This window comes from Acomys russatus, chromosome 20 (genome assembly GCF_903995435.1).
Source record: "Acomys russatus chromosome 20, mAcoRus1.1, whole genome shotgun sequence".
NCBI lineage: Eukaryota > Metazoa > Chordata > Mammalia > Rodentia > Muridae > Acomys > Acomys russatus.
The window spans coordinates 70434091-70459790 of NC_067156.1; the positions used below are offsets into that span (position 1 = coordinate 70434091).

The 25700-nt window shown below is 47.0% G+C and overlaps 1 protein-coding gene and 1 non-coding gene across 2 annotated transcripts in view; one reads left to right on the forward strand and one right to left on the reverse strand.

Annotated features, from left to right (window-relative positions):
* The window catches only part of LOC127204651 (cytochrome b5), a 35801-nt gene extending 17199 nt beyond the window's left edge, over positions 1-18602 (forward strand). Inside the window, exons 2-5 of the mRNA XM_051163879.1 lie at positions 9163-9291; positions 10823-10852; positions 16148-16182; positions 18278-18602. Of these exons, the coding sequence (XP_051019836.1) occupies positions 9163-9291; positions 10823-10852; positions 16148-16182; positions 18278-18359 (276 nt within the window). The 3' untranslated portion in view covers positions 18360-18602. The remainder of the gene's footprint in view (positions 1-9162; positions 9292-10822; positions 10853-16147; positions 16183-18277) is intronic.
* Positions 13433-13562, reverse strand: LOC127204884 (small nucleolar RNA SNORA44). The gene has a single exon (XR_007832568.1). It is a non-coding gene; the product is annotated as a small nucleolar RNA SNORA44 (small nucleolar RNA).
* Positions 18603-25700: the final 7098 nt, after the last annotated feature.

The following is a 25700-nucleotide window of genomic DNA, read 5'->3' on the forward strand; positions in this document are numbered from 1 at the left end:
CTGACTTTCCACGCCTGTGTGCTTACTTCATTCTAACTACCTAGTCTTTCATAGTTTTCTTTATTTAAACTAATTTCTTTGCTAATAATAGGTCCTACACATACCAGCCACGAACATTGTTTGTTTGTTTGTAAATCTCTACTCCTTCATTTACCTGCTCTTTGAATTTCAATTTTAACAATCCAGAAAGGACTCAGATTGTTTTGGTTTTTTAAAATTCTTACTTTTCTATCTAGATGTCTAATCTATACTGTTCAGTCAACAATACAGAAGTTTTCTAAAGAGTTCTCTAATTGATATATGTCGACACTTGCCCCTGTGTTTGAAATTTCTTGAGACTTAAAACTTGATCGATGCCTCTAAGGATGGTGTCTGACAGGCTGGGTTTCTTGACTAGGTAATTGATGTACTAATTAGACTTAAACTGAGAGGAAGCTCAAATAACTGTGTGTAGGGAGGCAAGAGTTTACTCATTTGCCAAACCAAGCAGCGTTCTCATCTGGGGCTGTGCCTGAGCTGCTCTGTCCTGAGGAGCCGGCATATCTAGCTTCCTTCTCAGGCAACCTCAGCCGCAAGTTCAGGGGCAGCAGGCAGCGGTCCAGTGAAGGAGATAGAGGAGACAGGGCAGAGGAGGGAGGGCCTCTGCAGGAGTCGTCTACAGTCCTCTGCGGAATTCTCCTTCCGTTAGAGCTGGGAGATGCCTCCTACATCGGCTGAATGTAAATGCTACTGAGCAAGAGACATGTCTTGGAACGGCCCTCCTCCTCTGATGTTGCTAGTCCCATGCGCCTGAGGTGGAGCTGCCCCTCTGATGTCGCTGGTCACCTGCACCAAGGTGGATCTGCCCCTCTGATGTTGCTGGTCTCATGCGCCTGAGGTGGAGCTGCCCCTCTGATGTCGCTGGTCACCTGTGCCCGAGGTGGAGCTGCCCCTCTGATGTCGCTGGTCACCTGCACCGAGGTGGAGCTGCCCCTCTGATGTCGGTGATCACCTGCGCCGAGGTGGAGCTGCCCCTCTGATGTTGCTGGTCTCATGCGCCTGAGGTGGAGCTGCCCCTCTGATGTTGCTGGTCTCATGCGCCTGAGGTGGCGCTGCCCCTCTGATGTTGCTGGTCACCTGTGCCCGAGGTGGAGCTGCCCCTCTGATGTTGCTGGTCACCTGTGCCCGAGGTGGAGCTGCCCCTCTGATGTCGCTGGTCACCTGTGCCCAAGGTGGAGCTGCTCCCTCCGGCTGCAGAGGTCGGTTCACTGTTGCCGAAGACTGCCCAGCTTTCATGGACAAGCATGTAAAACTTGACCTGCATCATAAGGCGTTTGGACCTTTGAGTTAGGATGTTTATAATGTGTGTTCCAAGCCCACTGAAATGTAGCCATTCCAGGGACCAAGGCCAAGCACAGGACAAAAATGTTCTAGATCAACCTTAAGATAATTTTATTTTATTAAATTATTTCTGTCAAGGAAAAACACATCTGGCAGAGATAACTCCAAAGCTATACCCTATTTCAGGTATTTCAGAAATGGCCCTAGGAACTAAACTAACAAGCGTGAAGACTGAGCTTGGAGGGGTTTTAACTGAGGACAGATTCTCTCTGTGGTGGAAGTTGTGGGCTGTGTGTTTGAGTCTAAAGTCATTCTGACCCCTCTAGCAGCATTTTTTCCTCCTTGAGCTCATTGCCTCTATGATAAGTGAAATATTATTCACTCAAGGAATATATATCAGAACTAGTATCTAAAGTTGTTTTATCGTCAGTTCTTGTTGATACATTTTTAGGTCTGAGAAAATCTGAAATGGATTTTTTTCCTCTTTGCAAAAAACAAAACAAAACAAAACAAAAACAAAAAACAAAACAAAAAACCCAAAACAACAACAACAACAAAAAACCCAAAAACAACAACAAAAAAAAACAAAACCCTGGTTCTTATAGAGCAGCATTTCTCATCCTGTGGGCTGTGACCCATTTGGGGGTAGGAGGACCCTTTCACTGGGGTTGAATATCAGACATCCTGCATGTCAGACATTACAGTTCATAACAGTAGCAAAATTACATTAATGAAGTAGAAACGAAGTAATGTTGCGGCCGGGGGGGATCAGCACAACACGAGGAACTGTATTAAAGGGTTGCAGCGTCGGGGGGCCGGGGGAGGTGAGACCCGCTGCTCCAGACGAGTCTATAATAATGCACCTGTCTCTACCATTTATCTTTGGCCTCATTCTAAAAAGGGTTTAAAGTATTGGTTTACTAATATTTTATCGTTCTTGTGCTGTGAACATAAAAGGTGACCCCAGGTCGTGACTTTGAAATGCGTTCTGCGGCTGTGTGATGTATGGGGGGGTTCTGTGCTTTGGAGAATGCCTTCTGTTTTGCTCTCGTATCCGTTGGTTTTCTTTCTATGAGAAATCCTACTCTTGCGTCCACTGGCAAAGCGGTTGCATGGCTTGTGTCGTTATTCCTGGGTGTTGACTGAAGTAGAGGGTCAACGAGGAGCTGGAGATGGGGTGAGGTGAAGGGCTTCGGGGGACAGGCTTGGCCACAACCAGCACTGAGTTAGACACACACAGGCTTGCCAGTGCTGCCCAGGATGTGTGCGTGAAAACACTGTGCACTGTAGTCTTAAACAAGAGACTTGTGTTCCCTCTGAGCTTCTTAGACTTGATTGTGAATGGTGTTGTCATTGGTCCCTTAGGGAGATTCTATATGTGCCCAGGACCTTTGATGACTTCAGTGACCCTCACGGAGGAAGCCATCCCAGGAGAGGGGGTTTTCATGTGAAATTCTTCCCTAGAGTTTATTTGGAAAGGCGTAGCATGAGCAGGTCATGGGTGGCTTTGTAGATGAGCTGCTGTGCTTAGGCTTTTAACGGCTGGGTTGAATTTTCACAGCAACTAGTTGAACAGTAAGTATATGAAAATATCAGGTTAGCATTATTAGTGAGAGATGAAAAGAGAACCTCAGCTTTTGTCAGCATTGGCCAAAGTTCTGTAAATAGAAATTAATTCACTACAGATAAATGTTGCTCAGTCAAGACTAATGATCAAGTTTGTGATGTTATCTTCCTTTTTAGAACACTTTTTTTTTTTTTAGGCAACCAAAGACATACCTTTCACATGTTTGAATCTTACAGTAGCTCACCAAGTGGCATTGATTGGGGGTACCCAATTAATGTTGTCAGGGGTAGCCCCACGGTCCCTGTCAGTTACTTAGAATAGTGCTGGTTCTTTTCTTAGCTATTCTCCGAGAAATGGCCAGTGTTTGCCTGAGTTTACAACTGTCATTCACTTAATGCTTACTTTCCACCTTATTTATAGTTTTTGTTTTTTACAGATAGGGCCTTGGGTTCTAATTTATGACATATTGCTATGTTTTGCACTAAATGATTTAAATTAATTAATGAGTTAAATAAAATTTAGGTGAGAAGGTGAAGAAGCCACTCCAGATCTTCAGTGAGTGTAAAGCAATGTCTAACGCAATAACTCCTAGTTTATGTTAATTAAGATGAATGAACTGTTATGTAAGCTTTAAATGCATTGTGCAAGCAAGACCTGTTCAGAACTTCTTCATGCCCTAGGACTGGGAAGATTGTGAAACAGGTTTGGCTTGATCCTAATATCCATCCCATAGTCACAGAGAGTCACTTGGTCCTTGGCTCACTTGTGCACCTTTCTGGGATGAGTCAGCCTCCAGAGCGGTTCTTCTGAAGTGTTTTAGTTTGTGTTAGACTTTTCTTCTGGGGTGTGTTGAGCATCATGATTGTTGCTAAGTATGATGCACAGTTGCAAATTGTTAGGAGGGTGAATCTTAAATTTACTACAAAACAAAACACCCTAAAAGCCTGCAGGTGTGTGAGGTGATGGGTAGGTTAATTAGCTTGCTTGAATCATGTCAGAATGATTATGTTGTCTCACACACACACACACACACACACACACACACACACGGGGGGGGGGGGGGCTCGGGGAGGGCTGACTAAAATCATGCAGCTGCACAGTGCTTTGGGGTGCTGTCAACTATGGGGCTCACGTCTGCTTGCCCTATCAGGGAGCATTGCTTGAGGTCACGCCTCATTTAGGACCTGTTGGGTGTTGATGATTAGTTAAAACTTAGGCTCTAACAAAGAGGGGCATAGGTCTTCTGGTTCTGGTTTTTGTTTTTGTTTTCCTTCAGCACAAAGGAATTGCATGCTTCATCAAGATCATACTTTTTAAAATGATTTTTCTTCCATTTGATAACTACTAACAGACTTGAGCCTGTTTAGCTAGCTATTCGATCAGATAAGATTGGGAGCATTCTTTCTTACATGCCTCAGAGTGCTTTCCACATAGTAGATCTTAATTTAATAATTTATCAGTTGATCGTGAAGTCACGTGACCGGGGGAAGGAGCTTTGCGCGATCTGTTGCGAGTGAGGACGCTCTGCCCCTCAGCTGCTGCATGTAGTGAGCCCGAGTTACAGTTCTCCTCCAGGGCTGTGGTTCTCTAGATGGGTGAGTCTGCTCCAGCCCACGGTGCTATTCATTTTTCAGAAGCAGAGATACCATCTACACCTTCCTGCCGTCCTTTAAAAACAAATAAGGAACAACAAAGCCCTGCTATCTATCTGAGTCAAATCCACTAAATTTGAAATGAGTTCAGTGTCATTTCCTTCAGGGATTATTAACTCATCTTTCTGGGCTTGAGAAACAAAACCAGGTAACACTTGGCCTCGTGAGAACCCTGAAGAAAGTCAGCCTCCTGATGGGGCATGAGCATCCACAGATGCTATCACGTTCCGTACATGGCTGCAGATGTATGAACAGCTGTCTGTTTCCGGTTTCCCGGCCATTTCGTAAGCGAGAGGCTTTTTTTCATTGTAAGTAGACTGAGCTTTGTGTCGAGGGTAATTGTTGCAACTGAAGGACTCCAGGGGCTTCTGGGTCCCTTCACAACTGTGTGTCCCTACAGAGTTGCTGTGTAGATGTTTCTGGAATGTCAACAGCCTCATTGCCGAGAATGTTCCTCGTTCTTGCAGGATATGGCAAGCTGTACCCTTCTCACACACGTTGCCTGCAAGTAATTTTATATAATCTTGGTGTGCCTGTGTTTTGACTATAACCCCTTGCATGAAGTCAAGTTATAGAATTTTCCAATCAGGGCATCATGCCAGAACTCAGTAAGTTTTGGATTTGGGGTTTTTCGGCTAGGAATGTGTGACTTGTCCATGACTTCCTGAACGTACCCTGAGTGCCAGAGTTGGAGGTGTGGCAGGAAATCTCTCCAGTTATGGATCGTGCTGACGTTTAGTCTTTTAAAACAGAGTTCCTGTTTATTATCAGATCAGAAAGTGAGTGAGTGAATGTTGACTGGCACTCCCTCGCCTCTGGAGTTCTCATGTACTGGAAGGATCTGAGTGTGTCAGGGCAGCTAAAGAAGTCGGGAATCCACAAAAACACAGGGAAGAAATCATGATCTTGCAAGATGTGTGGATGGAGCACATCCATGCAGCTTCAGTGGCTTTAGACCTGGTCTCTGTGGGATTCTCACTCTTAGTTCCTTCGGTTGGTCCTGTAATTGTTCTAGTTTGTCTCCTAAGCATCCCGGCATCCATTCACCAAATATTTGTGTCCCACCTCACTAACTGGAAGCCCTGTGTAGTCTGCTGTCTCACATCTCTCAACTTCGCACCTCTGCCTCACATCCATTCCTACTGTCTTCTGCAGGCTCCCACACCAGCCCGCCACCCCCTCTCACCCTCCCATCTTCACTGCCCCAGGATGAGCTGCTGCCTTTCCTGGCCTCCGTTACTTTGCTCTCTTACCCTCAGGACTCTTCTCAAAGTGAACTCTGGCGTCATCACCTTCCTTCCTCCTTACATGTTTTTCTGTGGCTCGCCATAGATAAAGATCAAGATCTGTGAAGAGACCTGGAAGCCGTTCTTTCCCATCCTGGGCCCCTGGCTGCCTTCCTTCCTGTCCCTGAACTCAGGGGCGTCCCCTCCCTGCGTTAGGCCTGCTGTGACCCCTGTCCTCACAACTCCAGCTGTCTCTGCTCTTTTCTTCTCCATCGGTGGCACATTTGCTGTTCACAGTTGAGCATTGTTTGCACTTCTGTTTCCCTATTAGACCCTGCTCTCCAGGGGCAGGAGCCAGCGCTGTCTTTGCTTGCTTTTGAGTATTTTCTCTTTTTCCCATAGAAAACTGCCTGACAAATGGTTTAGGAAGGTGCATGCCAGAGACAGTGCGTCAGGTAGATCCGACCGTTGCTTCCTGTCTTTGTGGCGCTGATGTTGGGGGCCACCCTTTTGCACCGCTCTTTCAGGTTACCTGTGTTATGTGACTGAGGTGGGATGCGGTGTGCTTTTTCCACCGAGCACTTCCCGTCCAGGCTTGTCATGACTCACAGCAGACCAAGATGGTGGCATTCCCTCTTTTGTGCTGTCCTGGAAGACAGGCAGGCTGTCCCTGCTGCTCAGTGAGACACTCATTTGTCCTGAGCAGGAATCCCGACTCGAGGAACCTGGGATTGGGTCTTTGGCTGAAGGCCCATAGTGTGGGGCTGGTTACCTTTGTGCTCTAGGGACTTTGTTACTTCCTGCCTCCCACCTGCCCACTTTCTGCTCGTTAGTCACCCCAGCGCTCACAGGTCCAGATTGTTCTGCAATCAGGAAATCTCTTTTTTTGTTGTTGTTTTGTTTTGTTTTGTTTTTCGAGACAGGGTTTCTCTGTGTAGCCTTGGCCATCCAGGACTCACGTTGTAGACCAGCCTGGCCTCGAACTCACAGCGATCCGCCTGCCTCTGCCTCCCAAGTGCTGGGATTAAAGGCGTGTTGATCGCCACTGCCGCACCTGTGAGATGCATCTGGCGCCCTTAGTGTACGTCGATGCTCGTCAGTTACCTCGTTGTCAGAATAACCGGACCACAGCACATCTCAGTGATTGAGGGGGAGGGTTACGCAATGCGAGGAGTCATCTGGAGGACAGAAACTGATACTGGGAAGTGTTTAGAATACTCACTCTTACCTTTATTGAACATATGGGAACATATGGTGTGTGCCAGACAGATTTTAAAAACTACCCTCCAAAGCTTTGAGCTAAATACCATGGTTTTCTTACTTTTTAAAGTTTTGTGTGTACGTGTGAGTGCCTGAGTGTGTGTATGCATACTACATGTGTGCCGGCACTAGAATTACAGGCGGTTGTGAGCTGTCCCACATGCGTGCTGAGCTACCTCTCCGATCCCAACTACCACTATTTTTCCTAAGTTCCCACAGCGTCTCGGTTGGTGTTCTGTGTCTATGGAGAGACACCAAGGCCAAGGCAGTTCATAAGAGAAAATACTTTTTAACCAGAAGCTTGGGTGCTGCAGTTTCAGATGCTTAGTCCACAGTTAATACGGCAGGAGGCAGACACACATGACATACTGGAGCAGTGGCTGAGAGCTTGGCGTCCTGATCGGTAGGCAGCACGCAGAGAGAGGGAGTCACTGGGCATAGAGTGAACATTTGAAACCTCACAACCCGTCCCCAGTGACACACATCTTCCGATAGGGCCACACCTCCTAATCCTTCCCAAACGGTTCCACCAACTGGGGACCAAGCATCCAAACGTATGAGCCGGTGGGGGTCATTGTCATCTGAACCACCACACACAGAGTGTAGTAACACTTGGGCAGCACAGTCGCTGTGCCCTGCGCTTCACCTGCTTCGTAGTGAGTAAAGCAAGTGCGTAACGTAATGACCACAACTTGCCGGGTGTTGTGGCGCATGCCTTCAATCCCAGCACTCGGGAGGCAGTTCACTGTGAATTCAAGGCCAGCCTGGTCTACAAAGTGTCCAGGACAGCCAGGACTACAAGAGAAACCCTTTCTCAAAAGAAAAAACAAACAAACAAAAACAAAACAATGACCATAACTTTTCTTTAAAAATTTATTCAAACATAGTTGTTTATCTAACAATCCCTTGACAGCACGATTATCAGCAGGCTTTATAGCTGTGCTTCCTTCTTTCCCCATACAGTGTAGCTTGGGATAAATTTTACAAAGAAGGCCTTAGTGCCACCAATCTCCAGATAAGGAAGTAGAAGTGACCAGGCGCCTTTGACAGTGTTGGGTGTCCTTGTTGTTTTCTGTTACTGGGAAGAAGGAAGGCCTGGCTGCGGTCAGCTGCGTAGGAAGGCGGCGGCTGGACCCTAGGGGGCAGTTGATCCAGGTACATCTTCAAGCTCAATTTAAGAAATGGTTTTGAGCCGGGTGGTGGCAGCGCACACCTTTAATCCTAGCACTTGGGAAGCAGAGGCAGTCCGATCTCTGTGAGTTTGAGGCCAGCCTGGTCTGCAAAATATCCAGGACAGGACTACAAGAGAAACCCTGTCTTGGAAAAAAAAAACCCAAAAAGTAGTGGTTTTGGGGGCTGGAGGTGTAGCTGTGTCAGAAGGCTAGACTTGTCACCAAAGCATAAGAAGTGGCTTTTGTTTTGCATTGCTTTCCTGCCAGAGTATTTTGGGTGATTTAACCAAGTGCATTGTCTCTTCTGCTTGTCTGAGAACTCTTACCTGGGAGTCTGTGGGTCTGACCACCTAAGGTCTCTTGTCACTGGTTGTTCATAGTAAACTATGCTCCCCAAAGCATGACTGTCCTTTGTTTTACCAGCTAATGCAACTACGAGCACTAAACACCTCTGCCAAGTGAAAGCTTCCTCCCCGCCCCTCCCCACACAGCAGCACATGCTCTTTTTATAGATGTTTTTACAGCTACTTACGTTCCTCCAGAAAGAATATATGCTTGGCCTGGTCCTTCCTGCCTGTCAAGCGGGAGGTGCCGGCTGTGCATTGCAGGTGTACACAGCGCATCCTGAAGGGAAGTCTGCGCTTACCTCTCTCCTTCTGACCAATGGTCTCTCCTTGGTCCATGCTCAGAATGAGAGTTTGAAGGCTGAAGAGACAGTTCAGGAACAGCTGAAGGGAGCAACTTTGGGGGAACTTTCTGGAGGAGCAGAACAAACATTACCACATTATTAAGGCTATCTATATGGCACTGGTGTGGCTGGGTCGCTATCATGGGAACACATACCATCAGAGGAAGGTCCTACTGTACCGTCACCTAGGAAACGGAGAGGGAAGAAGCATGTTTGTTGTCCACATTGTAGATGCCTGAAAAGAGCTTAATATTGGTGCATCTTGTCCTTTAAACAGCACCCTGGTGGGGAAGAAGTCCTCAGAGAGCAAGCTGGGGGTGATGCCACTGAGAACTTCGAGGATGTTGGGCATTCTACTGACGCGCGAGAACTGTCCAAAACATACATCATCGGAGAGGTCCACCCAGTAAGTCATTTTTGGGGTGGGGAGGTGGGGGGAAGTACCTCTCTTCTATTTTAAAGCTACTGTTTGACACTGGTAAGTCTAGATTTGCAGCTAAAGAAAACTTAAAAGAAAGAAAGAAAGAAAGAAGACTTAAAAAGCAATAGACCAAAACCAATTTCTCTTGATTTTAGAATATTTTTGTGACAGAGTCTCAAAAAATAGCCCAGGCTAGGCTGGAGCTTCCTATGCAGACTAGGCTGGCCTGGAACTCACTTCTTAGGCCTTTGTCTCTCAAGTGCTGGGATTATAGGTGTGCATCGCCATGCCGAGCAGGACACCATTTTGTGATAATTACATCGACCAGCCTGTCTTTTGGTGGCAGTTATTGCTGTACTCTGGGTAAGAACGCTGCACTCCAAGGCCTTGTACTAGGGACACTCCTCATTCCCTGAGAGCCCAGAGAGAGAGAGAGAGAGAGACAGACAGACAGACAGACAGACAGACAGACAGACATTGAAAGAGTGAAGCATCGATCCAGGCAGTTTGTTCTCCTACAGCCAGGGAGCGAAGGGTGGCCATGAATACATTTTCCCAAATGAGAGACAATAGCCAGCAGCCCCAGCTCAAGTAATCAAACCAAGAAACGTTAAAGATAAGATAAATAAATATAGGCATATCCCTATTTAGATGTGAGTCTTATGGTATATGAACAACGGTTCTTGTAAGAACTACAAATGAAGGAAAGATTAAAAAATAGGCTTTTCTGTAGAGGCTCAGAAATCCCATTTTAGTGCAGATTCTGTTGCACAGGTGTGTGTTTGTGTCTGTCTCTGTCTGTGTGTCTTTGCTTGTGTGTTGCCTTTTGGGTTTGCTGGGGGGTTATACGTGCTTTAGAGCCCGCCTCACTTACCTGGAGGAGTATCAGCCCACACATTTTTATGGCAGTACTTCCCAGAAGTGACACGCTTGTGTGGACTCTGTGAGGCCTGTCCTTGGGACCGTTCCTTCCCATCCTGCTCCTAAGTTCTGCTCCTGTGAGGAGGGATGGGGCTTGACCTAGGTCACTTCCCTTTTCTGTAGTCAGCATTTAGATGCCCTTGGATTTTGACATCCTCAGCCTGAGGTTTGAAGGGTTTATAATTACATTGTTGGGCGATTGCAGGCTTCCCCGGGGCCATCATAGCAGGAAGGTGCATGTCTCAGTGAAACAGGAGTGGAGAAGGAAGGGAAGGGCTTGCTCTCCAGCTGCTGTCTGAATTAAGAGTCAGCTCAACTCCCGGAAGCCTCCCAACACCTCCACGTATGAATAAAATAGTCATGGATCCATGCCAAACTTTGGGGGCTGTGCCTGGAAACTCCTCTTGTTCCTAACTCTGCCGTTAATTTTGTTGTCAGACCACGCGGGTCAACCTTTGCATTTAACTTTGCCGAATGCTAAACGCGAATCACTGGATAGTATTTAAAAGTTCTCAATAAAAGTCAGCCCTTCAGAAACGACTTTCATGGATGTCCTGTTATTCTTCATGCCGACTTGTCTCTGTTTTCTTTACAGGATGACAGATCAAAGATAGCCAAGCCTTCGGTAAGTTGTGCAAACATCGCAAAGGAGTGGTGGGTAGAGGCAACTATGGGTCTCATTGTATTTAGTATGTGTCAGGTGGGGGCAAATATCACAGGCTACACAGGTCTTTCTAGGTAAGGTGGATGTGTAACTGACTGGTTTTACAAAAGTTTGGTGTCAGGGCATTTGTTGGTTTGTTTGTTTTTACCAGTCCATGTGGTTTTGAGGAGAGCTTGTGTGTTACTTTATAAAACAAATGTATTGATTTTTTTTAAACATCACAATTATCAATAAATGAGAGTCTTGGTGTAATCATCAATAAGTAAAAGTCTGGGTGCATAGATCAATGGGAAATGCTTGTCTAACTGCATGAAGCCCTGGGCTCAACTTCTAGTACCAGACAGAATAAGTTAAATAAAACAGCATTGCGCTTCTGCTCTGAAGACTTGATATAAGCCTTGTTTTTGGAGGACTTAGGACTTGTTTAAGTTGATGCCTGTTTTCCTCCCTCACTCTGCTGGGACGGTGCGAGCCTCTTTGTGGCATCACAGGCATTCTGAAGAGGCTAGCTTTACATTGGCATCCTCGGGGTCTTTAGTCTGAGCTGATCGTCTCACCTACATTTGATCATTAAATCTAGAGTAAGAATTTATGAGAACAGCCAGCCGCTGTATCGGAAAAGTTTAATTAAGCAGGAAAAGTTAATTCCGGCCTGTAAGTAACAAAGGGTGAGGGAAGACTTTGCTTCCATAATGACAGCAAGAGAATGCAGCTTTCCATTCTGCTTAGCGGAGGGAGCACACAGCGAGCTTCTCTGAGTGTGCAGTGCGTACAGGAAAGGCATCACACTGTTTCTGCTGACAGGATGCTGCCTTTAGTGCACACCATACAGCACCTCAGCAGTGTGAGTGCAGATGCCTTGCTTCTCTGGCTCTCAACAGTGCAAGAAAAGCTCTGCCTGTGCTTTTCAGTACACAGTAGTTTCACTTCTGTTTTCCCCTGACGCTGTTAAAAAAAAAAAAAAAAAGGACACACTTAACACTAGTCATAGGAGTGCTTTAAAAAGATTGAAAAAAAAAAAAGGATGCTGCTTAGAATTTGGATGCTGTCTGGGACCGTTGCTCAGATTCTGTCTTACGTGGGTTTTGTGGCTGTTTTATAGCCAGCTGAAATTCTGGAACACCTGTTTGTTGGCCCTCTTGAAGTCTGTCAGGAGGAAAGGCTGTTTCTGTCCTATTAGGTGTTTAATTTGTTGATGTTTTTGTTGGACACCAGCCACCTGCGGGAAAACAAGGCTTTGGGGAGGTTTTGTTTCCTGCGCTTTGGTCTGCTACAGGCTAGCCACATTTCCAGTCGTAGTGCCCATGCAGGTGTGTGGAGGCCAGCGTATCTTATGCCCCAGGCCACACCCACCCTGGTGCACCAGTTCTGAGTGTGTTCATTGGGCAGCATGCACCTCTCTTGGTAGAGTGCTTGCCTAGCGTGAACGAGGCCGTGGGTCCAGTCTTCAACAACTGGCTGTTACTCTACCCACCTGCAGCCCTGAGTGCTTGGGAAAGGATAACAGAAGCACCATTAACCTATCCTTGGCTACACAGTGAGTTTGAGGCTAGCCTGGGATTTATGGAGCCTGTCCCAAAGGGTAGTGCTAGTGTTGAAGGGGGAGGGCGTGTGTGTGACCCTCTGTGTTTGCTGTTCTCGGTGGTTGTTTGGTTTTCTTTTTGAATCTATAATCGCTTTGATGTTTGGAATGGCTGGTGTTCGGAGCACACCTAACAGGGTGAATTCTGGGACTCGCACTGTCAGCGTTGGTGACAGCCCTCTCTCTGCCTGGCCGTGTTTGCAGGAGGGAGCAGGCAGCTCTCAGGGGCACCTGGCCTTCATCTTTACTGCATCTGCACCTACTCCATGTTTAAAGGGGATACTTTTATTCTCTACGTTTTACAGACGGGCCAACTTTGGGGTGCTTTGTTGTTCTAAAACAGCAAACAGCCTCCCTTTGTTCCCTGCTGTGACTTTGCTTGAGTAGGAGCACAGCTGGGAGAAAGTGGGGTGACCCCGGCTGGTTATTTGAGAGACTAGAAGCAAGTGACAACAGAAGAAAATGGGTTGCTGCTTTTCCGGGTGCTTTGCTGTTTCTGACAAGCAACACTGGGTCCTTAGGTTTTTCTCAGGGCCACATGTATTCGTCTGTAGCTGGAGAATGTGGTCTGCGGTCTGATGGTTGGTCTGTTTGTTTTTTCCATGTTCCAAAGTCTTTATTGACACAATTACACATTAAGTCATTTCACTCTCTGTGCAGGCCGGGCTGGCCTTGAGATGTACCTGCCTCTGCCTTCAAGTGCTGCCTGCCTACTTATAAGCCAAAGACTTCTGCTTGCTTCCAGGGCAGTCAGTCCTGTTGATGAATTTCTCCTTAACAACCACCTGTAGACCTAAGCGTAAATGATGGCCCCTTCACTGCTTATGTGGCCCTTAGTTTAATGAGCAGAGGCAGACAGGCTAGCTTCTCAGACATTTCCAAGAGCCTTGCGTGTGACCTGCAGAAGGAAACTTTGGTGTGACAGAACAAACGGTACTCCAGCATAAGGCCAGGCTGGTGTCCATAGGAAAGCTGAGTGGCAGCTGCAGGCACTGTGCTGACCTGGCCTGTCAGAGTCTCTCCAGTTACTCTGCCATACAGTTGGAGATCCCATGGCTACAACCAGCCACAGCCCTTGGAAACATACTGTGGTCTGATGGTTTTAAGTAAACATTGTGCCTGGGGTTGGAGCTGGAGCTCAGCTGTAGAGACTTCACAGTATGCATAAGGTATATGCATTAGTCCTCAGTGATGACAAAAAGTATTACTTACTTAAAATGTCTAGTTTAATTTTGAAAAATAAGATGTATCAGAGAGTATTGGTTTGAACCTGCCCAAAAGAAGCTAAGTCAAGGTATTTATAGATGTAGAAATTATACGGCTATAAGTGTATCCACAACAACCAAATCTGCTTCTATAAATATGTTGCTAGCTGTAGTGGTGCCCTTCCTTGTTATTAACTTTCAAAGCACACAAGGTTGTATATGCCTCTGAGATCCCCAGACCTCCAGACCTCAAACTCTGGTGAACAGCTGGGGCCTCTGGCTTGTCTGTTATGGGCTCTTAAGTTGCAGGAGGCTCTGAACTTTGAGAAAGGCGCCAACATCTATACTTCCAGTGAGGGAGTGAGCTAAGCTGTATGAACTTAAATTGAGATTACTCATTTGCAAAGGCTTTGGGGGACTTGAGATGTGTGTGTGTGTGTGTGTGTGTGTGAGATCATGGTTTATGCTGACTCACATGACCTTTGCATGTGATTATACATGCCATGCAGCGTTTGTTAGCCTTTTTTACTGTGAGTTGGAAGCTATCCAGTTTTCACGGGTAGCAGGTGGCGGAGCTCTTTGTTGATTCCTTTGGAGGGTCCTTCCTGACAGCTCAGCCCCGCAGCACTGGCCGCCAGAGAAACGGGGCGTCTTGAGCCCACAGAGACGTGGTGATTGCAGCTTAAACTCTCAAGCACTCTGGGTTTTAAGGCTATGAAGAAAATAGACAATCCAAAACTATATGATTTTTTTTTTTAAGGTTCTACTTTTTAGAGAGTTATTATTGCCAGTGATGGTGGTTGTGGCGATGTGCTAACACCATTTTATTTACTTATATTCAATTTTTAAAGTATTTATTTTGTATGTGTATGCACACATACTCGTGGGCCATAGCTCACCACAGAGGTCAGAGCATGGCTTTCAGGGGGATTGGTTCTCCTTCTACCATGTGGCCCCCAGGGATCAGTAAAGCTCAGGTTGTCAGGCCCTGAAGCAAGTACCTGTGCCTACGGAGCCATCTTGCCTGCCCTCACACCAGGATTTTAAGTGGCATGGGTATGTTTGCACCCCAACAATGTTTTAACCTTACATTTACATTAGCAATGCAGACACCAAGACGGGAAGCAAGGAAGGCCACCTGCAGTTGCACCGGGTCTCCTGAAGTGCATTTCTCCCTGCCTGCGTCCCACGCTCCTGGCCGTCCCTGTCTGCCTCCTCACACTTAACTTTTCAGCATGGCATAGTATCTTCAGCGAACGCTGAGGTTTCTCACATGATTGTGTTCCTTCTAATAATTGACTACCATTGTTTGCATATTTAATTGTCTCTCATAATCACTTAGTTATGCTCATTTGCTCATGAACAATAATCTTGTGCTGGTTAGGAATTCCCATAGTTACTAGAATTTAAAATTGTTTAAGAGATAACAGATGTGCAGTTTTCTTTTTTAAAATGACTTGTTTTTCTTCCCCTCCTGTGTCAGGAACCTTAACGGTGATGTGTCCAGGTTGGTGTGTGTTGCTAGGCTTCGCTCATGCATCTCTAGAATGCACTGGCTTTTCCGAGGGGGTCTCCCTAACACACCTCGCAGGGGCATTGCTTTGCCTTGCTGCAGACAGCTGCTTGCTTTACTGATGTTTTTCATCCGCAGGAAGCTACAGACATGATTTTCTGATGGAGCTGACTTTGTCTTTAGCTGCTTTTATTGAAGCACTAACCATTTTGCTGGTGTGGTATATTACAGGAGTGCTTCCTAACATGAGTGTTAAAGCCTAAATGTGTGTGCTTCAGTGGACTGCAGTTTCAGGACGGTTTGGGAAAGCACGCATTGTTTATAGTCCTCGTGAGAAGGGCTGTGCTCACAAAGTGCTGGAAGGGAAACAGAGCTTTGTGTGTTGGCTAGGAAGAGCAGTTTCTGAGTTAATCTGGTCCACTTGGTCCCATCCGGTGAGTGAAAGAAACCTCAGAAAAGGTGGTCTGTCACGTGGCATGGCAGGTCTTACTCTTTAATTTTGACTGAGGCACTATTGATGTAATTTAGGTGAGCTTTTATGTCCTATCAGATTTGATTGAAATAAATGACATTTTTATTTTATATTTCACTCTTTGAAGAATTTCCCTGCCAAAAAACAGAACAAAAGTCTTGTAAATGTATCTGCGAGTTTTTATGTTGAAGTGCTTAAATATTAAAAGTGTGGATTATTGTATGTGGTCCATTAATTAACATTTTCAAATTATGAAGTTTATGTTCTTAAGTAATTTAAAGAAAGTTCTTAAAACTTTACTTTCTTGAAAAAATGGTGAGATTAGGTTTTGTAGTAAGAAGAACTTGGGTATAATTTTGCTTTTTAACAGTCTTTAAAAGATAGAGTTGAATAAAATACTGTGATTTTTATCTTAAGGCAGGATTTCAGTTGGGGATGAATGCTTCCATGGAAGCTTAACTTCACCTCTTCTTTTGTGTTCCAGGACACTCTCATCACTACTGTCGAGTCTAACTCCAGGTACGCAGTGGCTGTCTTTCTGTCTCTTGTCTGTTGGTTTTGTTTTGAGGCAAGGTCTCCAGGAGGGTAGCAGCAGAGTCAGGCTGCACCTCCCTTCAGATCCTCCGCTTGGACTCCGACCTGCCCCTTAGCGGTGCATCTGGCCACGCGCTCCCAGGCCTTTGGGGCTTTGCATCCTAGACTGTCGGTCGGAGCTTTCAGCACTTGTCAATGGCCCCTCTGGGTGTGTCTGCACTGAGGAGCACAGAGAACAAGTGGAGTTCTTTACTCCCGTGGCAGCCAGTCGCTGGGCATGTCAGTCTTACAGGCAGAAGCTCAGTTTCATTCTTCCCTGACACGGGCACCTTTTAAACTGTGGCCATTATGTTACTGCACACATGGCTCAGCTTTCACTTGTTGTTACTCAAGCTGCACCCACTAATCTAAGTGCAGCGTGACTCTCTGGTTCTGGCCACAGGAGCCAGATCTCCTGCCATGTTCCAGGCCAAGCCCATTCAGCCATGTTGACTTATATAGCAATGGTCTTATTACTGTTTTCCTTTTTAGACTCAAGCCCAAAGCTGCACACATATTTCATTCTATATTCTATCAAGCTGAACTGCCTCACTCTCTTGGTGTTCTAGAATATTCTTGCCTGCTGGCAGTATTCTAGGTGTAGGCCGCTTGTTTTCAGTGGCAGGCTAGTCTCTCTCTAAACTGAGCCAGAAGAGCATTACTCTACTCTGCTCACATGGAGCCTGAGCTTTTAATTCTTTCACACTTGGCCTCTTTACTTAAAGTTGCTTTTGGAGAGAATGGATACATGATTGTTAGAGGTTTTGAGGGAAGATGTATGTATGTTTACATAGTATTTTGGGGTGCCAAGTATAGGCATTAATTTTTGTCTCCTAAAAAGTTGAAATTTAGAGATTGAAATCCAATTTAAAAATTCATGTCTGCATTAAAGCTCTTCCTGGCTATGTCCCTGATTTTACTCACGGTCTCTACTTTATCACCTACTGACAGCCTGTACAGACTGAACAGTGTGTAAAGCTGATCTGCCTTTGAATTTGGGAGCTAGGCCACAGACTGGGAATTTAGGGCATGGCTTTTCTTAACAGTTTAGATCCATCCAGTATAGATACTGAGATTGGGTTTTCAAAGGAGAATGTTAAAATGGAGGCTGGGTGGCCCCCTTGGTCTACTTTGTGGCTTGGGGCCAGGGTGGACTGTAGGCTGCAGAGCTTGCTGACAGCATACTGAAAGTGACAACACTGATTCTCATCTTAGTGCCTGTGCAAGGACAGAACATGTCGGGAGCGTTTTCCCTTTGTACGCTCGTGACAAGTAACCCAGAGTTTAATGTCAGGCAGTGGATGTTAAGGAAGCCATTAACAGCTCTCTGTGTAAAGCTTGTGTGAAGTGATGGAAGCAGAGCAAGGGTGTTAGTTTTCTCCTGGTGACAACAGGGGAGAGCACGATGCCAGCGTTCTGGCCCGTGCATTGTGCTCAAGTCAATCTTAACAAAGCCGGGTTGTTCTTTTAGCCCAAGCGGTTCTAGAGGTAAGAAAAATCTATCGTGATAGTTTTCCATCAGTGGAGGCAAAGGTTGAAGTTTCTTTGTTGACATATAAGTGACTGCCTCTAGTTTGCTTAGCAACATGCGACTTCATCACCTGCCACCAGGTATATATATGCCAGAGTATAAAGGCCAACCTGCCACCTTGTCTCTCTTTGTCTCTTGCACTGTCTTACTCTTGCCCTTTCTCTAAGGGCTCCTGTTCTCTCTCTCTCTCTCTCTCTCTCTCTCTCTCTCTCTCTCTCTCTCTCTCTCTCTCCTCTCTCTCTTCCCTCCCTCTCTCCCCCCTTCTCTTCGCCCTCCCTCCCTCTCTCCCCCCCTCTTCGCCCTCCCTCTCTCTGTCTTTCTCCCCTCCCCCCTGCTCTGTGTGTCTCTCTGTCTTTCTCCCCCCACATGGCCACTCAGCTCCTAACTCCTTTCCCTTTCCTCCAGTACCTCTCTCCATATCAGTTCTGTTGCGTCCTGCTACTCACTTCCAACCCTAGCGTCCTGCGTTGAGGATTGCTCAAGCATCTTTTTGCTCATGTGTCTTTCTAGTTGGTGGACCAACTGGGTGATCCCAGCCATCTCAGCCTTGGCTGTAGCCCTGATGTATCGACTCTACGTGGCAGAAGACTAGCGTCCCTCTCTGAAGCCAAGGAAGGAAAAGACTGCCCCAGAGCGGGGAGAAAAGAAGCCAGTGTTAATCACTTCCACTGACAGAAAGCAATTGTAATATATGTTTCCCTTCCCTCCTGTGCTAATAGAACAAAGACACTTTTCAAATGTGCCTTTTTATTCAACTTCCTTTTGATGTTTCCTCACTACATAATTTACTTATTGTAAGCATGATCTTTTTAAAATATATCTGGCTTTTAAAGTATATCACGTGTGCCTGCTTGTTGATATGTTGTCTCTCTCTTTTTTTTTCCCCCCCGGGACAGGGTTTTCTCTGTGAAGCCTTGGCTGTCCTAGACTTGCTTTGTAAACCAGACAGTGATCCGCCTGCCTCTGCCTCCCAAGTGCTGGAATTAAAAGCATGCGTCACCATGCCTGGTTGGTATGTTGTCTTTATAAAGTGTACCAGGTGTGCCTGCCTGTTGGTCTGCTGTCTTTGCTGCCTGGTGTTTTGGATTAACAGAATTGCTTAATGTGCTAGTTACACAGACCCAGTTGCCTGTGTCATGAGGTAAAGCAGCAGCCCTGGCGCTTGTTCGTTCTCATCTTAATTGCGCAGTGACAGTTGCGACTCAGCCCACAGCTCTATTGCGTGAGTCTATATGAGTTGCTTTCTTGTCTCTGTGACAAAGTGAATGAATGAAGCAAAGCAAAGAAGAGGAGACTATAAGTCACCCATGGCCAGGGTGGCTTGAGGACTCGGGTCCAGGGCTGTGGCAGCAGAGAGCTAAGGACAGGAACAGAAGGTGGATTTTCATCTGTAGTGACCTGCTTCTGCTAGCTAGGCCATAGAGGAGGCAAAGGTTCCACAACCTCCTGAGGCAGTGCCACCCAGGCAGAGCCCAAATGTTCAAATTCATAAGCTTGTGAGGGGACATTACACATCCAAACTGTAAAATGCCAATGCTGCTTCTTTTTCAGAATTAAGACTCAGAAATTATATCTCAAAGATTGGTAATATTTCTACTAGAAATGTATGACACATTGTAAAGGTGGCCTTTATGGTCTGTAAAAGAGATGCCACATCTGTGAGTGGCAAACAACAGCAACATAAACAGCTCACAGACCGGGGAGGCTGTTGTAACTGCCTGGCTTTGGTTAGAGTCATGCCCCAGAGACTCGGTTTCAGAACTTTTGAAGTTCTGCAGACTCCCCATTCAGAGGCAATACCGGCTGAGTGAGTCATCAGACCAGAGGTCTGGAGATGCTTGGTCCTTACCTAGTGCTGAGCTCTGAGGCGTTTAGTGTGGTCTCCTTATTAATGTGTTGGGCCCTCAAGGGTTGATTGAGATCATGAGGCGTTCGCTGTTACCCTCTGCCTGGTGTATTGCTAGTATCCATCCGTGACTTTTCATTTTAAACGTAGAAGCCTGAGGCAGTCATTTACTTACATGGGAAGTGAGTCTGTACTGAGCTGGCATTGGGTGACCTGCAGTGACATTCTTAAAAAACAGCACATCAGAAAGGAATGTTACTGTCGTTACAAAACATGGATTTTTTTTTTTTTAAGTATACTTTTCAGTTATTTTTATTGTATGTGTGTGAGTGTTTTGCCTGCATGTGTGAGGGCACCACACATGGGCAGCTAGTACCCACAGAGACCAGAGTGTTGAAACCCCAAGAATAAATTTTAGATGGCTTTGTGTGGGTGCTGGGAACGGAATCCCTGTCTTCTGCAAGATCAGCAAGTGTTCTTGTTTTATAGTCAGGGGCAGGTGTCGCCCTTTCCCACCATTTTCATGGTGCTGTGACTCCTTGCGTGTGCCAAGTATATACTGTGTCACTGAGCCCCCAACTCCACCCCCACCCCCAGCCGCTTGTCATCATGGGTCATCTCATTGTCAAGTAGGAAGGGTCAGGATCGGTCATGGCATTTTCACCTTCTCCGTGTTGTACACCCCTCGGGTCTCCTCTTCGTCACGTTGCTCCCTATGTGCTGTTTAGAGGGCTTGAGTCAGAAGAATAAGCAGCTATGAACTGCGGCTGACAAGTGCGTATGCCCTTTAAAATAAGTTATACATTTGTTAAGACTGTAGTATTTTGCTTGAAAGTGTCCAATTTTAGTGCGTCACAAAACGTTTCCCTCCAATCATCTACGGAGTGAGTGGGCATGGATACAGTGTACCCTGGATGGCATCAGGACTGATTTCTAAATCAGTTTTAGCACCTATTTTTTGGGGAAGGCAGGTATGTTATACACCAGTGTGGAGGCCAGAGGTCATCCTTAGGCGTTATTCCTCAGACGCTAACTTGGTTTTTGAGACAGAATCCCTCATTTGACCTGTAAGTTAAGCTAGGCTGGCTAGCCACCGAGCCCCCAGCATCTGCTCATCTCTGACTCCCTTGATGTGGAGAGTAAGTGTGCGTCACCATCTTCCAGTTAAGCGTGTGGCTGGGAATTTGGCTCAAGCCCTCCTAACTGTGCAGCAAGCACTATTTATTTACCACAAGGCTAAGTCTCCAGCTGTAGCTAGTGATCACTCTTAAGGGCTGTACCACACAGTCCAACTAAGCTGTCCGAGTTTCCTCATGGAAGAGCAATGTTGCACAAAGGAAGAGTTAATTGATTTATGTTGTATTTTAAACATTTAGAGTTTCTACAGCCAAATTTTCAGGTTAAAAAAATGTGTGTGTGTGTGTCTGTGTGTGTGTGTGTTGCAGGCTCACAAGTCTTTGGTTGTGAATGTCTGTGTGTGCATGTGGCGAGGATGTCAGGTGTCTTCTCTAGCGTTCCACCATATTGCCTTGAGACAAGGTCCCTCACAGAGCCAGAAGCTTGATGTTTCACGTAGCCTGGCTGGCGAGTGAGCTCTTTGGATCCATCTGTGTGTCTCCATTTTCCAAAGCTAGGGTTGCAGGCACAAGCAGCCGTGGATTTGAACTCGGATCCTCCGCTTGCCTGCCGAGAGAGCACACTTACCTACTGAGTCACCTCCTCAGTCTCCCACTGCTCCCGCGATAGTTGGTAACATTTTCTCTACTGCTTTGCACTAGGAGAGTCGAAGGTCTCCATAGCTTTCCAGTGCTGTTTGTTACTGTGTTAAGTGGCGAGTAGACAGAGTAACGTGAGATGTCCCACAGCCTCCCTGGCTCACTGACTTCTCATGGACACTGTGTGCAGCAGAAAGGTCTCCTTGTCCATCAGATGTCTAGATAGGGCAGTGGGAGCTCATGGGGGACAGCTCCCTTAGAAGGTTCTGCTTTTGAGGAGCGTTTAGATCTATTTCTGAATTCTGAGCTTCTCTGTGGAACTGGGCTCTGGTTTGAAGCAGCACAGGTTAATTCTCATAGCTCTGGAAGCCAGAAATTTCACCTGAAGGTTCCACCCGTGCCTGGCTCCCTTTGGCACCGGCATTATGCCGTGTTTCCTCACCTTCCTGTAGTAGCCCTCAGCTGACAGACTGTGTCATTTTAATTTCTGCCTCAGTTACTAAGTATGTCAAACCCAGTTAGTGTTTATGCCTTCACATCCCTGTGTCCACACACAGTTGTAGGACTTCTTGTTTTGTGGGGACAAAAAGTAAATATGTTATATAATTTCCTCTCTGTTTCCTCAGAGCCTCACAAGCTCAAGCCAAATGTCCTGTCAGAGCTACAGCCCCAGGCCTGAGAGTTTGACTTCTGACGTAAAGAACACTGTTTAAGGGACGGGGGTGTGGACAGCACCCTCTCTGGGTGCTCTGTGTTGGCATACATGTCTGCGTGAGCTCTGCCCTGAGGTATACTGGGACCAGATGGGCCTAAAGACAAGTCTACTCGGAGACAGAGTTATCAGTAGTGTCATCAGTTTTATTCTCAGAGAAAAGAAGTGAAACAACTGTGTTCATGTTAACAGACTTGAGTCCTCCTGGGTGGGCATGGGGCATAATGCAAAATATGCAGTTGATAGAAATATTTGCAATTCAGATTAGGACTGATGCTCGCTATGAAACCATGGAGGCCCAAGTTCAAACCCCAGGACCCACATAAGAAGCTGGATGTAGCTGTGTCCACTTGTAACCCTAGCACTGTGGAGTGCTGGGAACAGGACAGCCACTGGGCTCCTCCAGGAGGCGCTGAAGGCACCAAGTTCAAGGCCACACTAGACTGCTCCCCAACTGTTTAGGCAGAGTGTTCTGAGAATGGTCACTTCTGGGTCTCGCTTGTTGGCCTGGAGGTGGGTTAGCTCCTGCGGTTGCCCAGATGGCAAGAAGTGAAGTACATGCTCTGATACTCCTAACTCTCCAGATCCTGTTGGTTTGTGAAATACTATAGAGACGTTTATCTTGAAGTCCATCCAGAACCTCCAGGGCGGGGCACGGTAGAAGGTTATCAGAGGCGCGCACACACAGGGTGGGGCAGCCTCATGCTCTTAAGGCCAAGGAAGTTGTGTTTTGATAACTTCTGGTATCATTGCTCAGCCCCAGTGCCTAACAATAGCAACCAGGCGAGGTTCAGGTGGTGAGCCAGGGAGGTCAAGCTTCAGGTAACGTGCCCTGTCCTGACTACCCTCCATTTTCCCCAAACCTGCAAGTGACACTCTCCTTGCAGGAGGAAAAGGGTGACTATATCAGCACCCAAAACATTCTGCTGCAGAAAGACCACATTTGTGTTTGTTTGGGGGCATGCCGTCACTCATGAGCGCCACACTCAGCACCCGGCAGGTCCCAGGAGATTGAGTTGTAGTAGCTGATGTTTTGATTTGAAGTTTTCATAGATCATAGAAAACAAAACCCTTTAGGGAAAGCATGTGTGACAATGCCATGTTAAAGACAAAGAGCAACTCTTGCCGTGCATCCAGTAGTGGCCTGATTCACTCAGGGGAGTTTGGGCTTCCTGTTCTGACTTTGGGTTCTGGGGATTGAACTGGGGTCTGCAGGCTAATGCAGCAAGTACCTTTATCCACTGAGCTGAGTACTTTGTTATTTTCTGAGTTATATAACACTCAATTAGCATAGCAGCAGTTGTATAGACATCTTAGGCGCTTGGGAACAAACACAGTAAAGAACAGTCTAGTTAAGGCAGGCAGGGCAGGTTACATGGAAGCATTACTCAGCTGTGTGTGTCATGGCCATTGACCTGCGTGTTTCAGAGGACCTAGCAGGAGACCATCTACCTGAGAGGTAACTGACATGGATCTGTAGAGGCTTTCTGGTTAGGCTGTTGAGTGAAGACTACTGATTGTCAACACTTTATGTTCAAGTTGTGTGTCTACAGCTGTGTTTTGGTGCTGGTGCTGTGTGCATTCCTTCCATATAACCTACTACCAACCAATAGCAGTGCTAATTCTCTCTCAGTGAGAGACCTCCTAGTGGCTTCATGGGTAGCTGAAGGAGGTGTCAAAGGGAATCTGGAGCGGCAGGTATGCAAGTCAAGATAGTTGGACTAGCGTTAGCCATTCCAGGAGCGCACGCCGTGTGTGTGTGTGTGTGTGTGTGTGTGTGTGTGTGTGTGTGTGTGCACGCACGCGCGCGCACCTTTTCTGAGGAAATTGTTCTCAGACTCTTTGAGGCAGTCCCTAAAGGTCAGGGGTCACTATTTATACATGGTTTTGCCCATTCTAGAGAAGAACAGTTTGAAACAGCTGTGGTGTCTGGTGGCTGAGTTTCTTTACTTAACTGAAAGGTTCTGGCTTCAGCCAGTCAGACTTTCAGCATGGATTCTGCAGGGGAGCTGTGAAACCCCACCCTTAGCTGAGGAGCTGCTGGATGCTGGAGTAGGGGCAGCCAGTATTCCTCAGTCCCTGGCAGGGTTCTCATGCTCCAGGATATCGCCCAAGGTGCCCTCTCCCCCACCTCCCCAACACCCACACACAGAGGCAGCACTGACTGGACTCAGCGGATCGGGAAAACATCTGGGAGGAGGTGGAGGGGAGGAGTCTGAGCAGCATTCAGTGCAGATCAGGGTTAGTGTGCGTAGAAACTGTCACGGGTATGACCGTGGTTTCTACTTTTAAAACGTAGCTAGGGAGGTAAAGTGGGCTTTGCTGAGGTTCCCCTCCACGTGAGCGCCAGGGCTAGGGTCTAGCTGAAGCGTCCTCTTGACTTCCCCCGAGCCCTCAGACTCAAACAGGACACGCCCACGTGGAGTAACCATAGTGTCTCACCTGGGGCAGCACCCAGGGGGACAGGAAGTGCTGGGACGTGGCTTCTAGGAGACCAGAAAAGCAGGGACTTTAATTTCAAGAAAGTTGGCTCTGATCCAGAGGAAAGAGATTTGGCAGTTGGGGCTTCTCGTTGCATCTGATTTTAAAGGTGGAAGAAGCTATGATGCTCAAACTCTTTCAGAGCTGACACTGGGCTGACTGGCCAAGGCCTCTGGAGGGAAGGAGGGGAAAACTTAGCCTCCCATCCTCAGAGGAGGAATGCTACCTCTTCCAGAGGATCCCGCAAGGTGATCTGACCCTAAAATTGGGAATGGGGGAGAGGTGTAAAGCGAAACCAGCAATGCGACAACCCCCTCACCCCTCACCCCTCACCCCCATCCCCCACCCCTTCCACCCACCCCACCCCAGACCCCCGTCTTCTGATCTTGAAGCAACCCCTAGGGAAGGTGGGGCAGGTAAGAAGGGACAGGCTGTGACGATGTCTGTGAAGGGCAGGACTGACCGAACTATGGAAGGATGCAGAGCCACAAGGCCAAGGCCGGGGCATAGCTTCCCCAGAGCCTACTGGGAAGCTGGGGTGAGGCTCATGGGGTTGTTTTTTGTTCTCCAGGGCTTCCTCCTTCGGGTCTCTCTTTTATGGGTTCCCTAGCCTAGGCTCACTCTTTCTACTCATCTCAGTGCATGGAAATGTCATTTGCCAAAGAAGAACCACTCCCCCTGTTGGAAAAGCAAAGTGAGACCTCCAGCCACATTCCTAGCTACAGGGCACACATGGGATAGGCCTCACTCCTTACTCTGTGTGAGTTAGAATTGGCTTGGGGTAAAAGAATATCCTATATCCTCACCAGAGTGGGACCAAATGGTTCATCTCCGTAAGAACCAGTAAGGTGGAAGAGTTACCTCCAAGGTTTGTGGAGAAGGCAGTCTGCACCCCCCTCCCCAACTTCTATGTAAGGAATAGTGATACAGGCAGGGAACTGTTGCAGACATTTTGGCATCACGAGGTCTTTCTGAGAGGAAGCTCAGGGAGATTGAAGCTGAACCTGTCCCCAATGCCCTGGGGAGTCTGAGTCCCCCCGAGTGCTTGCTAAGCAGCAGATGACGTCTCTCCTGAAGCCCGTCTGCACTGTGGGTTTCCAGTAGGTTTGCAGGGTGGGATGTTGCTGGCACTTTGACCTACGGGAATAGTAAGTCCTGTCAGTTTTACGAAAGAGCTGA